Source organism: Phocoena phocoena, chromosome 6 (genome assembly GCF_963924675.1).
Source record: "Phocoena phocoena chromosome 6, mPhoPho1.1, whole genome shotgun sequence".
Classification (NCBI taxonomy): domain Eukaryota; kingdom Metazoa; phylum Chordata; class Mammalia; order Artiodactyla; family Phocoenidae; genus Phocoena; species Phocoena phocoena.
The window spans coordinates 60,051,097-60,066,308 of NC_089224.1; the positions used below are offsets into that span (position 1 = coordinate 60,051,097).

The 15,212-nt window shown below is 35.2% G+C and overlaps 1 protein-coding gene across 1 annotated transcript; it reads left to right on the plus strand.

Moving 5' to 3' along the window:
* The first annotated feature begins 753 nt into the window (after positions 1-753).
* Positions 754-14,352, plus strand: INSL6 (insulin like 6). Its single transcript, XM_065879692.1, is given in 4 exon segments — positions 754-937; positions 940-1,026; positions 13,947-14,220; positions 14,222-14,352. Coding segments are annotated over 4 exon segments (612 nt in total). The 3' UTR covers positions 14,289-14,352.
* Positions 14,353-15,212: the final 860 nt, after the last annotated feature.

The following is a 15,212-nucleotide window of genomic DNA, read 5'->3' on the forward strand; positions in this document are numbered from 1 at the left end:
CTCTGGCTATTCCTGAATAAACTCACTTTTGCTGATAAAATAACCGGCTAGTACTAAACTTGGCACTAATAATTTGGCAATGGACAATCCTCTATAATCTATAAACAAAAATATTAGATTATCCCAAATCCTCTCTTTGTGCTGGAGATTGAGGCTAAGGCCCATTTCTCCCTGCAGAACTGGTAGGAATTTCCTCAGAAAGCTTTGCATCTGACTTTAAAACGTGCACACATGTTTCCACATATTTGATTGCCAACTATGCGTCAGGCCCTGAGGTACAATGGGAAGCAAGAACAGACGCCGGCATTGCCTTCGTGAAACCCGGGGATTAGGGGAAGAAATTATCAAACAGGCGCAAAAATAAATGTGAGGAAACCTACCGAGATAAACGCCATGAAGAAAATGAGAGGTTTCTCGAAGGAAGAGACGTCCCAACAGGCAAAAGAGGCGGGAAACGCATTCCACTAGAGGGATGCGTTAACTACGGCCCCATATTTCATTTGATGAGTCTCCCTAGCGAGGATGGCAAGAAAAACTAATCAATCATTTAAAAAATTAACAGGCAGCCACCTGGAACGGCCTGAGAGCCCCGCGTAACACGGGAAATTTAGGCGCCGGCGCCGCTCACCTAGTCTTGAAGTTCTCGCGAGGTCTGCACGCGAAAATCAGAAGGTCGCCAGGTGCGCACGCGCAGTCGTGGGACAGACGGCAGTTAGGGCCCTCAGCGGACGTGTCTGTATTGGGGGTCCAGGGATGCCGTGGCTCCTCTGCTTGTGTGTCAGGCTCCTGCTAGTTCGGGTCTCCTGTGAGCTGAACGACATTAGTCGAGCCAGGAAATTGTGCGGCAGGCATCTGCTGCAAGAAATAGTAAAACTCTGTGGCAGTGTTAACTGGAGCCACATTGAGGAGGAAAAGCCTTTCACACAGCTGCTTTCCCAGCCTCGGAGAAGGTCGAAACCTTTATCCCTGACCGGTTGGAAAGCTCCCAAACCACTTTCCTGGTCTGGAGGAGAGCGACAAGCCCAGGTAAAAATCTAAACCAGAGGCATGTTTTTTCATCTTTGTACATTTCTTATTCCCGAATTTGCCCTGCCAGGCATGGAACTTCTGCAGGAAATGGAATTTGTGCCTAATACATATACAAAAGCCATGAAGTCTTTGTTTTTGTTTGTTGTAACTTGGAGGAAAGAAGTGTACACATGTAAGTCTACACATTTGTATAAGAATAATGCTGTTTCCCTCGCTTTCCCTTTCTGCAGTGCCCTTGTCACCTGGCAAACTCTATTTTGCCCTTCAAAGCCTGATTTAGGTATCATTTTCCCTGTGAAATCATCACTGACCATTTCATAGCTACTCACTCCATTCTCCATTCTACCGCAATATCTAACACATAATTCTATTTAACTATTTATATTTAACTATAATATTTAACTATAATCAGGACCTGCTACATAATTGGCCCGGCCTAGTGCAAATAAAAATGCAGGGCCCCTTGTTCAAAAAACAGGAAAAACCGTTAAAGTTACTAAAATATAAAATTTTTTACCTTTCTTGTGCATATCTCCTCTGCTCAAACACATGGTCCTCTGTCCCATCAGACTTCACATACAAGTCAAAAGATAAAATTATTGAGAATTTCAAGACTGGGACAACAGAGCATTAAACAAAATGCAGAGTCTTTCTAAGCACTAGGCTTGTGCTACTGGCAAGTCTCAATCTCTTAATGCCAGCCCTGTATGCCATACCATGTTATAGGGATTGCTCATGTATGTTTTTATCTGAAATGTCTAGCAGAGGGCTGAGCACAGGGTATGTGCTTAATAATGTATTGAATTTATACTTAATGCTTTTAAGCAGTCTTTAGGAAGAATATTTTTGTTTCAGATCCATTCTTCTGTTTTTACATTTTGTGACTAACACATTTTAGTCCCAATATGTTTGCCATTTTAAAAGAAAATGCACTTTATTTGTAGACTGTGGTCTATAGAGTGTAGTGTCATTGAAGTTATTGCCTTTTATAGTAATCCAATTGATTCAATTTGGACAAATTTTGCAAAAGTCAAGATTTCTGAAATTAAGGAAAGGAGTTAGACTATCATGCCAAAAGAGAGACCCTAATGTAGATGACTGAAACAAGCTGAAACATTGCCTAGCACATTATAAGTACATATTCTTTTTTTTTGTTTTGAGGTATAGTTGGTTTACAATATTAGTCTCAGGTGTATAACATGGTGATTCAAAATTTCTATAGATTATATTCCATTTAAAGTTATAAAGTATTGGCTATATTCTGATAAGCACTTATTCTTTAATGAATGAATGAATAAATCTTATAAGATTATTGCTGCTTAGAGAATAAAATTGTTTTTATTGACGTGTATTTGATTTACAATGTTGTGTTAGTTTTGGGTGTACAGCAAATTGACTCAGTTGTATTTATATATAATATTAGTTTAGTTATTAGATTAGTTATATATGTATATTTGTATATATTCTTTTTCAGATTTTTTTCCATTATAGGTTATTACAAGATATTGAATATAGTTCCCTGTGCTACACAGAAAGTCCTTTTTTAATTTATTGTATATATAGTAATGTGTATCTGTTAGTCCCATACTTCTAATTTGTCCCTCCCCCCTTTCCCCTTTAGTAACCATAAGTTTGTTTCCTACGTCTATTTCTGTTTTGTAAATAAGTTCATTTGTATCATTTTTTTAGATTCCACATATAAGTGATAATCATGATATTTGTCTTTCTCTGTCTGACTTACTTCACTTAATATGATAATCTCTAGGTCCATCCATGTTGCTGCAAATGGCATTATTTCATTCTTTTTTATGGATGAGTAATATTCCATTGTGTGTGTTCCTTTGGTTTTTAAGTAAAAATAAAAGACATATTTTTCATTTTCACCAATAACTGTTGAACAATGTATTCACCATTTTGTTCCACTACCCTCTGCCATTTTCCAGGCAACTTCATAATTCCATCTTCCCAAAACTTTATATCTTTTTGAGCAAAGCTGTTCCAGGTGCCTTTTATAATCTTCCAGGGAATTTGAAAATTTTTCCATTAAGAGAATTTTGTAAAGAACAAAATAAGTGGAAATCTGAAGGTGCAGTGTCTGGTTAATACGGCAGATGAATCAGAACTTCCCAGCCAAGCTGTAACAGTTTTTGCCTGGTCATCAAAGGAACATGTGGTCTTGCGTTGATGGAAGATTATGTGTTTTCTGTTGACTAATTCCAGATGCTTTTCGCTGAGTGCTGCTTTCAGTTGGTCTAATTGGGAGCAGTGCTTGTTGGAATTAATCGTTTGGTTTTCAGGAAGGAGCTCATAGTAGAGGATTCCCTTCCAGTCCCACCATATACACAACATCCCCTTCTTTGGCTGAAGACTGGCCTTTGGTGTGGTTGGTGGTGGTTCATTTCGCTTGCCCCATGATCTCTTCCATTCCACTTTATTGTACATTGTCCACTTTTCATCGCCTGTCACAATTTGTTTTAAAAATGGAATGTTTTCATTACATTTCAGTAGAGAATCACATGTGGAAATATGGTCAAGAAGGTTTTTTGCTTAACTTATGTGGAACCCAAACATCAAAGTGATTAATATAACCAAGCTAGTGCAAATGATTTTCATTGCTTGATTTGGATATTTTGAGTATGTTGGCTGTCTCCTGCATGGTATAACGTTGATTGTTCTCAATTAATGTCTCGATTTGATCGCTATCAACTTCAACTGGTCTGCCCGACTATGGAGCATCATCCAGTGAGCAACCTCCAGCACAAAACTTCGCAAATCACTTTTGACACATTCGATCAGTCACAGCACCTTCTCCATACACTGCACAATTTTTTTTTTGCGTTTCAGTTGCATTTTTACCTTTCTTGGAATATTAACGAAGCATAATATGCCGAAAATGTTGCTATTTTTCTTCCATCTTCAATATTAAAATGGCTACACAAAAATTCACGAATTTTGGTAAGATTTTTTTTCTTTTTAGATTTTTTTTGGTGGGGACCATTTTTAAAGTCTTCATTGAATTTGTTACAATATTGCTTCTGTTTTACGTTTTCATTTTTTGGCCGAGAGGCATGTGGGATCTTAACTCCCTGACCAGGGATTGAACCCAAACCCCTGCATAGGAAGGCGAAGTCTTAACCACCAGACCGCCAGGGAAGTCCCTGATAAGTTTTTTTTTTTTTTAATATGCTGATATGACAGCTGTCACAATACAAACTAACAAAATTGTTTCGAATGAAGTTAAAGACACCTAAACGCTACCAGAGCCATCTTACAGAAAACAAAAACAAAAACAAATGAACATTTTGGCCAACCCAATAATTTTTAAAGGAACCTTCATACTGTTCTTCATAGTGGCTGTACCAATTTACATTCCCACCAACAGTGTAGGAGGGTTCCCTTTTCTCCACACCCTCTCCAGCACTTATTATTTGTAGACTTTTTGATGATGGCCATTCTGACCAGTGTGAAGTAATACCTCATTGTAGTTTTGATTTGCATTTCTCTAATAACTAGCAATGTTGAGCACCTTTTCATGTGCCCATTGACCATCTGTAGTCTTCTTTGGAGAAGTGTCTATTTAGTTCTTCTGCCCAGTTTTGACTGGGTTGTTTGTTTTGTTTTGTTTTATATTGAGCTATATGAGCTGTTTGTATATTTTGGAAATTAAGCCCTTGTTGGTCACATCATTTGCAAATATTTTCTCCCATTCTGTAGGTTGTCTTTTCATTTGTTTATGGTTTCCTTTGCTGTGCAAAAGCTTATAAGTTTGATTAGGTCCCCTTTGCTCATTTTTGCTTTTATTTCTATTGCCTTGGGAGACTGACCTAAGAAAACATTGGTATGATTTATGTCAGAGAATGTTTTGCCTATGTTCTCTACTAGGAGTTATATGGTGTCATGTCTTATATTTAAGTCTTTAAGCCATTTTGAGTTTATTTTTGTGTATGGTGTGAGGGAGTGTTCTACCCTCATTGATTTATGTGGGGCTGTCCAGCTTTCCCAGCACCACTTGCTGAAGAGACTGTCTTTTCTCCATTGTATATTCTTGTCTCCTTTGTTGAAGATTAATTGACCATAGGTGTGTGGGTTTATTTCTGGGCTCTCTATTCTGTTCAGTTGATCCTTATGTCTGTTTTTGTGCCAATATCACACTGTTTTGATGACTATAGCTTTGTAGTATTGTCTAAAGTCTGAGAGGGTTGTGTCTCCAGCTTTGTTCTTTTTCCTTAGGATTGCTTTGGCAATTCTGGGTCTTTTGTGGGTCCATATTAATTTTAGGATTATTTGTTCTAGTTCTGTGAAAAATGTCGTGGGTCATTTGACAGGGATCGCATTAAATCTGTAGATTTCTTCCAATCCAAGAGCATGGGATATCTTTCCATTTCTTTGAATCATCTTCAGTTTCATTTATCAATGTTTTATAGTTCTCAGGGTATAAGTCTTTCACTCCTTGGTCAGGTTTATTCCTAGGGTTTTTTTTTTTTTGATGTGATTTTAAAGGGATTTTTTTTTTAAACTATCTGTTTCTCATATCTCATTGTTAGTGGAAAGAAATGCAACAGATTTCTGTATGTTAATCTTGTATCCTACTACCTTGCTAAATTTGTTTAGCAGTTCTAGTAGTTTTTGTGTGGAGTCTTTAGGGTTTTATATATAGAGTATCATGCCATCTGCATATAAGGGGAATGAAAACTTTTAAAGACAGAAACAATAGAAAGCATCAGACTGAATCTTAATCATTTTCCACCATCAAAACCGCCTACATATAAACTCACTTTATCCTGCTCTTATAAAGAAGGAATTGTTTCTCACCAGTTTCTAAATTGTACCTTAGTTCAGTTGATATTCACACTTTAATGTGTATATGAATCACCTGGGGAATAGTGTTAATATACAGATTCTGATTCAGTAGGTCTGGGGTGGGGCCTGAGAGTCTACAGTTTTATAAGCTCCCAGGTGATGCTTATTCTGTTAGTTGGACACCACTCTTTGAGTAACAAGGGAATAGTTCACTTCTCTATTTCTTCATTACTCTTTTCTCCCAGAAATGCAAGGTGGACCTACCCTTTCTACTTCATGTTCAGTGGGCATTTCTCTCACATCAAATACTGTGCTCTCATTACCTATAACCTAGTCAAAATTTTACCTTCAGTCATCCAAGCGTGAGTTTATTATTGAAAAAGAGTTTAGAATCCTTTTTCTCGACAAAGCCTACTCTGGAGGAAACTCTTTTCTCATCAATAAAAAGTCAACTTTCAAACTCAGAGCTGATTAATCACTCCTTTGTCTCAGGTATTATTCACAATCCCCTGAAGGAGAACATGTCACTAATTCAATGAGGAGGGATCTGCAATGAAACAGGATTCATAGGAAATGAAAATACATCTGATAATATTTCAGAGTTCTCATACCCATTAAACATGTTACTATGGGAGCTATATAAAGGATAGTTTGCTGAAGTGGAAATATCATGTGGCAATAAAACCATGGTTGTTTTAAAATATATGGAAGAACGAAAAATGGATTTAGGTTATCAATATGAATGTGTATCAAAATTTAAAGAATTCTTAATCTATAAGGAAAGATGACATATAGTCCTATTAATTTCTAGTGACTAATTTAGAAGTTGTAGAGAGATATGTGTTTCCAACATAGAATTCCAACGTAGAATATATAAGTATGCAATTTCTTTTACATGTGAATGTTGCTGTAAAGTTGATTGATTTCTATTTAGCTTATATCAGCAGAATATATTTCTATATTAGATCAAGTCAATTATCAACAATTTTAATTTTCTGATGATGTATTTGAGTCTGACACAGGAAAAGATAGTTTGATACACTGATATTCAAAAATGCTTTTTTTCAGGACTACTCATGCATAACTTGAATTTGAGATGTGTGCTTCTTGTTAGTGGATCCTGAATGTATGGGCCATGTCTCATGCTTACCTCATAGTGTGACACCATGAAGCTAACGTCATATTTCTAAATTCTGGCTGAGTATGGTGCTGCCTAACTCTTAGTGCCAGGTGAAATCATCGAAGTTTCATTACCAGTTTTTCATAATCCATAACCCCTATTCCAGTTAGATAGGCTGTATTCCCCCATTCTTGGTCTTCATTCATCTGTTCTTGTTTTTTTGTTCATTTTCTTGTTTCTTTAGATATCATTATCACAACTGGCTATGCAGAACCTCTCTATTTATATATTAATTCAACAAAATTTGTGTGCCTGTTGTATATTAGTTAGTATTCATGCTGCTTGGGATATAAGAGTGAACAGTTTCACTCAGGAGGCAGTGAAGGTTCTTGCCTTCATGAAGCTTACAGAATAGTGAAGATAGACAATAAACATAAATAAATTATATGGTATGTTAGAAGATGATTAGTCTCCACATATCTCCTTTCTTCATGCCCATTCTCCTCCTCCCATAGGCAGCCATTCCAATGTTTTATTATGTATTTTTGTTTTTATACGTTTTATTGCAAATTGTGCATTATTTCCTGTGCATTTTAAAAATATATCTAAATGGTATTTGAGATCTATATCTTATTATTGCTATGTGAACTTTTAGTCATTGCTTCAAACTGCTGCATAATATTCATACGCATTCCTCACATTTTACTTATTCTTTCTCCTAGTGATGAACATCTAACCTATATAGGCTTCAACTCCCTGCCACTATAAATAACACTGCAGTGAGCATCATTGTATATGCCCCCTTATGGATCTGTGTGGACATTTCTCTGGGATATATACCTAGGGGTAGAATTGATGTATCATAAAATATATTATGCTTAATTTACTTGAGGTGCATTCAGATTGCTTTGCAGAATGGCTACACCAATTTATAGTTGCACCACTAGTACATGAGGATTCCTGTGTTCTTGTATCCCTGTCAAGAATTAACATTATACAATTTTTAACTTTTGCCAGTGCCACAGGCATGAAATAGTGTCTCCTTTTTGTCTTAATTTGCTCTGAATTTGAGCACCTCTTCATATACATATTAGCCTCTTGGGTTCCTTTTTTCTGAAAATTTCCTGTTTATACATTTTGCTCACTTTTTGTTGGAATTGTCATCTTCCAGTTGATTTGTAAGAGTTATCCAAAATCTAGATACAATAGTAATCAGCTGTAGGTTTTAGATATTACAAATATGTTCTGCTATTCTGTCATCTGTCTACTGGTGTTTGACAGAAAGTCTTAATTTTTATACAATTAGACGATAAGTGTTTTGCCTTATTGTTCATACTTTCAAAAGTATGAACAAAACTTTCAAAAGTTTTAGAGGTTCCTTTTCTGTTCTTCTGTTAATTTTATAGTTTTACTGTTCTCATTAGGTCCTTAATTCTGGGGCCCATTTTTGGTTCTTTTCTGCTAGGGATACTATCTTAGTTTTCTCAGTGTCTTACTTTTCTCTACATGAAGAAATAATTTTCTGAATACCATCTACTGAACAATCGTTTTTTTCCCATTGATTGTAGAGCCACTTTTATTGTTTATTAAGTTTGTCTGAGATTCTTATTTAATTGGTCTTTTTGTTTGACTTTGTATTATTACTACACTGTTTTAGTACTATGACTCTGTAGGATGTCATTTATCTTGGAGAGCAAGTCTTCAATGTTTATTTTTTTCCCTTAAGGTTGACTGAACTAATCCTCTGCCTTTATCCTTATATATACATTTAAGAGTAAGCTTATTGAATTTATTTTATAAAAACCCATCTGGAATTTAAATGGGATGCATGGAATTACAGAGAATCATTTGAAGAGAATTGACATCTTTTTAACAAAAAGTCATCTCAGCCAAAAACATGGAATATCTTTGTATTCTGTCATTAGAATTTTAAAGTTTTCTCTATAGAGACTTTCTGTATTGTTGGTTAAGTTAATGCTTAATACTTTAATTTTGTTGCTATTGTAAATACTTGTTAATTATATTTCTAGTTAGTGATCATTGGTTAGAGAAATGCAGTTGAGTTTTACAGGTTGATTTTAATCCAGTAATTATGTGGAACTATCTTAATAGTTTTTTGTCACTTTCTAAACTTTATACCACTCTTCTTTTTTTATTCTTATAGCATTTGCAAGGAGTCATTACAGGTTTTGAGCAGAGGAGTGACATAATTGACATTTTAAAGGGATCACTTTGACCACTGTGTTGAGGATAGACTGTAGGGAGGCAAGAGTAGAAACAGAGAGACCTGTTAGGAAGGTATTAGAGAGGATAGCATCTGGATAAGGATGGTAGCAGTGAGTAGAAGCAGTGATAACTGTTATAATCTAGATATATTTGGGCAGATATGATGTGAGATATGAGAAAAAAGAAAAATCAGGAATTACTCCAATATGTTAAAAAAATATGTGATTTCAGAGTTTTTGCTTTCAACACCTGGAAGGATAGGGTTACTATCAACTGAAATAGGAAAGGCCTCAAGTGGAACAGGTTTGGAAAACAGTATTAGTAGTTCATCTTTGGACATTTTGAGTTTGAAAAGTTCAGGTGGAGTTTTAAACATGTTGAGTTTGAGACATCAGAGTGGAGATGTTGAGTAGCAAGTAGGATATATGAATCTGGAGTTTGGAAGAAAAAATTTGCTTGAAGAAAGAAATTAAGGAGCCATAGGTATATAAATAATTTTTTAAGCCATAAGACTGGATGAGATCATGAAGAGAGTAAGTATAGATTGAAAAGAGTACCAAGGACTGAGCTCTGGGAGACATCAACATTAAAAAAACTGAAGAGGAAGTACTTGCAAAGGAGGTAGAAAGGGGCAAATAGTTAGGTGGGAAGGAGAGAGAATGTGGTATCCTGGAAACCAAGTGAAGAAAGCATATCAAGAAGGAGTGGTTTTTATTAGTTAAATAAGATGAGAGTTGGCTGTTGAATTTAGCAATATAGAGGTCGTTTGTGAGCTTGATAAGAGAAGTTTTGGTGGAGTGATGGAGTAAAAGCCTGTATAGAATGAGTTTCAGACAGCGTAAGAGAAGAGAAGTGAATTAATAAATACAGAAGGAGTTTAGCTACAGAGGAGAGAAAAGAAATTGGATGGTAAGCAGGGCCAAGAGAAGTGTTTCTTGTTTTTTTTTGTTTTTTGTTTTTTTTTAAGTGGGAGAAATAGCACATTTGCTGATAGGAGTGGTTCGCTAGAAGTGAAAAAATAATGATGAAAGAAAGATAAAGAGAAGCACTGCTGGAGTGATATCCCGGAGTGGGCAGGAGGAAATAGATCTAGTCCATAAGTGGAGGAATTGGTTTTAGAGTGGATAATTCATCTATGGAAATACTTAGGAAGGCAGAATTATGGGTACAAATGTTAAGAGATGAGTAAAAAGACAGTGAAGGGAGCAAATACAAGTTCTCTTCTGATTCCTTCAATTTTCTTATAAAGTAGAAAGCAAAACCAGCTGAGAGTGAGGGTGGGAGTCTATTAATATAGTAAATTGCATTGATAGATTTTGTGATCTTGCATTTCTGGGATTAAACACTTTCTTAATATATTTGTAAAATACGTTCATGGATTCAGTTAACTAATACCTTATTTGGGACTTTCAAACAAACATTAGTAAGTGAAATGGGCTTATGGTTTAAAAAAATGTTTTTAATTGAAGTATAGTTGGTGTACAATATTATATGTTACAGGTGTACAATTTTTATACTCCATTTATAGTTATTATAAAATATTGGCTATTATAAAATATTGGCTATATTACTGGTATTGTACAATATATCCTTATAGCTTATTTTATACATAATTGTTTTACCTCATAATCTCCCACCCCTATCTTACCTCTCCTCCCTTCCCTCTCCTCCCTGGTAACCACTCATTTCTTCTCTGTATCTGTGAGACTGCTTCTTTTTTGTTATATTCACTATTTGTTGTATTTTTTAGATTCCACATATAGTGATATCATACAGTATTTGTCTTTCTCTGTCTGACTTACTTCACTTAGCATAATACCGTCCAAGTCTATCCATGTTGCTGCAGGAGGCAAAATCTCGTTCTTTTTATGGCTGAGTAATATTCCATTATATATACATACATACATACATATATATATATATATATCTCACAACTTTTTCTATCCATTCATATGTTGATGGACACTTAGGTTGCTTCCATATCTTGGCAATTGTAAATATGCTGCTATGAACGTTGGGGTGCCTGTATCTTTTTGAATTAGTGTATTGTTTCTTTTGGATATATACCTAGAAGTGAAATTGCTGGGTCATATGGTAGTTCTAGTTTTAGTTTTTTGAGAAACCTCCAGACTGTTTTCTAGAGTGGCTGCACCAGTTTACATTTTCACCAATAGTACGAGGGTTCCCTTTTCCCCTCATCCTTGCCAACATTGGTTGTGTTAGTTTTGATGATAGCCATTCTGGTAGGTATGAGGTGATATTTCACTGTGGTTTTGATTTGACTCATTTCCTTGATGATTAGCGATGTTGAGCATCTTTTCATGTGCCTGTTGGCCATCTGCATTTCCTCTCTGGAAAAATGTCTGTTCAGTTCTTCTGTACATTTTTTGATTGGGTTGTTTTGTTTTTTTGATGTTGATTTGTATGAACCACAGTTGTATCTGTATTGTAGTCCTTTTTTTCCTAGTGTGTTTTGTTCACATTCATCTTTTTTTTTCTTGATTAGTCTGGCAAAAGTTATATTTTATTAATCCTTTAAAAGAACCAACTTTTGCTTTTCTAAATCTTTATATTGTTTCTATAATTCATTGATTTCTTTCCTTATTACTTATTTGGGTTATCTCTGTTGCTCTTTTTCAAATTCATTGATTTGAATATTCATTTTTAACCTTTCTTGTTTCTTGATGAGTACAGCTTGTTTCCCTTTTAAGTTCCCTCTCCAATTTGACATGTACTTTTCATTAACTAGTCCCTAGTTGCCTTCATCCATGAACAAGTTTCCTTCTTATTGTCTGCCTTTTTTTTCCCTTTAAGTGGCAGAACATGGCACATCTCATCCAGGAAGGTCTTTCTTCAACCTGCATAGACAACCTAATTCACTTTTCCCTTCAGTGTACTCTGTTCATTGTGACACACTTTAATTGATCACATATTTATCTGTCTTAGATGACATTATTTGCTACTTTAGAATAGATTAATATCTGTCCTAAAGTTTTACTATCCCACATTTTGTCTTAGGCATTTATTAAATACAAAGTTATTATAGAGTATTCTAATAGGACTGTCACTGCAAGAGACAGAGTTTCTCCTAAATACCCTCAAGAAAAAAGCGGAGGATAGTTATTATAAAAACAAGATCTGTAAATGGATCTGGAAAGGCCCTGGAAAGCCTAAGGAATCAAGTCAGTGCTAAAAATCACCTTCTCTCTTTCTCTCTCTGAATCTTTTCTCCTCTAATATCTATGTTCCATTATAACTTTAGCTTGTCATGATAAGCTTCATAGTATCCTCTCAGTTTTGGTTCTAACTCATCTTGTTCTCATTACTTCTTAGTTCTAATTTTAAAGAGAGGAAATCTGATTGAGCCAACTTATTTTTCACATGGCATGGATTGCTGGCCACTGTAGTAGATTGGTTTGTTTGGGGTCAGGTGCCAACCTCCTGACTATTCATCTGTGGATATAAGGTGGAATCACCCTATGACTTCCTAAGGGTAACTCTACAGCAGTGGCTAGAGGCAAATATATCTCCCAAAAGGGACTGTAGATGGGCAAGGGCAATGATGGAAATCCAACAAGCTGCCAATTAATTACCTTCTGGTGTTATTTTAATTTATTATCAGTAATATTGAGTAAGAGCAATATAATAGAAATAATCAGTTCATTGAGCGTATCACTACTTCTCCATTTCTTTATATTTCAACAAAAACCAAAATGGCTTCTACTAACCACTTAGTTAAAAATGTGTGTAAAAGATAACTCAATTAGAAATTGGCAAAGGATTTGAATAGACATTTCTACAAGGAGGATATATAATAATCACATGAAAAATGCTCAACATCATTAGTTGCAAGGTCATTGCAAATTAAAACCACAATGGGATACCACTTCACATCCATTAGGATGGCTCTCATCAAAAAATGAAAAATATCAAATGTTGGTGAAGATGTGTAGCAGTTGGAAGCCTAGTGGTGGGATTGTAAAATGGTACAACCACTGTGGAAAATTGTTTGGCGGTTCCTAAAAAAGTTAAACAAATTTACCATATGATCCAGCAGTTCTACTCCTAGGTATATATCCAAGAAAATTGAAAATGTGTTCACACAAAAACTTGTATGTGGGTGTTCAGAGCAGTGATATTCATAATAGTCAAAAAGTAGAAACAACCCAAATGTTCATCAACTGATAAACAGATAAACAAAATGTGATATATCCATACAGTGGAAAATTATTCAGCCATAAAAAGAATAAAGTATTGCTAGAGATGCTACAACATGGTTGAACCTTGAAAATATTATGCTCAGTGAAAGAAACCAGACACAGGTGGCCACATATGGTATGATTTAGGCAGATCCATAGAATAGAAAGTAGATTAGTAGGTGCCAGGGGCTGGAGGAAGAGGGAAATGGGAGTGGGGGTTTCTTTTGTGGGTGATAGAAATGTTCTGGAATTAGGTAGTGGTGATGTTTGCACAACCTTGTGAACATATTAATTGTATGCTTTAAAATGCTCAATTTTATGGCATATGAGTTATATCTCAATATTTTTTGCATAAAAATGTGCAAATGTTTCTAGGACTTTTTATAGGAAAACAATACCTACAACTATTTTAGTTAAAAATATACATTGCTTTCAAATAACCATTTTACTAGTTAAAATGTGATTACTTGTGTTTTCAAAATTAGCTGACTCTAGTATTACAGCATTATGATCAAATTTTCAGCTAAACGAAGATTTTAATAAAGTAGGATTTTTTTCTTGTCTCTCAACAGTCTCTACTTTTGCCTCTCAGGAAGACACATTAAACAATTTGAAGATGCAGTCACTGCCTGAGCATCAGTACAAACAGGCCAACTTGCCTTTTAAGACAAGACAAGAGATATTTTCCTCATCACAAGACATCAGTCCATATATTCATGAGATTGTAGAATTTCAGAAGAAAAATACAAACAAAATTAAAACCTTAAGCAATCTGTTTTGGGGGAATCATCCCCAAAGAAAGCACAGAGGATACTCAGAAAAATGTTGTCTGAAGGGATGTACAAAAAGAACTTATTATTGCATGCCTTCCATATATTGATTATAAAAACTTAAAGAAGCATCAGCAGTTGTGACTGAGATGTACTAACCATCATAGGAATTATACTAACTTAATAAAAAGCTTAATATATTTTACTTTTATTTTTTTGGTGATTGTCCTTGTAAGTTTTCTACTGTGAACAACATCTGAATGTACTTGCAAGCACTTGACAATATTTTATGGTGGTAATAGGAATCTTAGTATTTTCTTTGGTGCCCTATTTTTCATATATTTTTATATTTGAAGAAGATGTTACCGGACATGGCATGATCATTGTAGACATCTAAGAATTAACCTGTTTATTCTTGTCAGTATGATTGAAACTCTCTTAAGCTACATTTAAATGGATTATGGAATGTTCTGCATTCCATGTGTATGATATACAGATTGGTGCCCATGACTATTACGCTCACTCCAGTATGCTAATACATCTGTCCTACCAATTTAAAACTAATCAACTACTACTCCTAGTAGGAGCTCTTATACTGTAATAGTAGGTACATTTAAAATTCTTTGTGTTTTATAATAGTAACTGGTCAGTCAGAAGTTTTTTCAGTTTCTATTGAGGACTTAGAGTTCAGTGACTTCCTTTAGGTTGTAATCTCTCTCCAGGATCCTCTGTCTTTGCTTTGAAGGTACTGATATAATGTGAAATTTTATTCTGCCTTGGTCAGAATAGAGGGCTGACCAGGTTAGCAGTGTCAGCATCACCTGGGAACTCGTTAGAAATATAGTTCTAAGGTCCTCCCCCAGATCTACTGAATCAGAAACTCTGGGTATAGGGCTCAGTGGTCTGCGTTTTTATAGGCCTTCTGGGTCATTCTGAAGTAGGTTAAAGGTTGAGAACCACTGGTAATAGAGTCACTGTATGAATATTGTAGAAATTCTGCTATTTATGTGCTTTTGTATCTCAACACAATATAGATGTTATAACACTTAAGCTTTTGGTGTGTTTTTC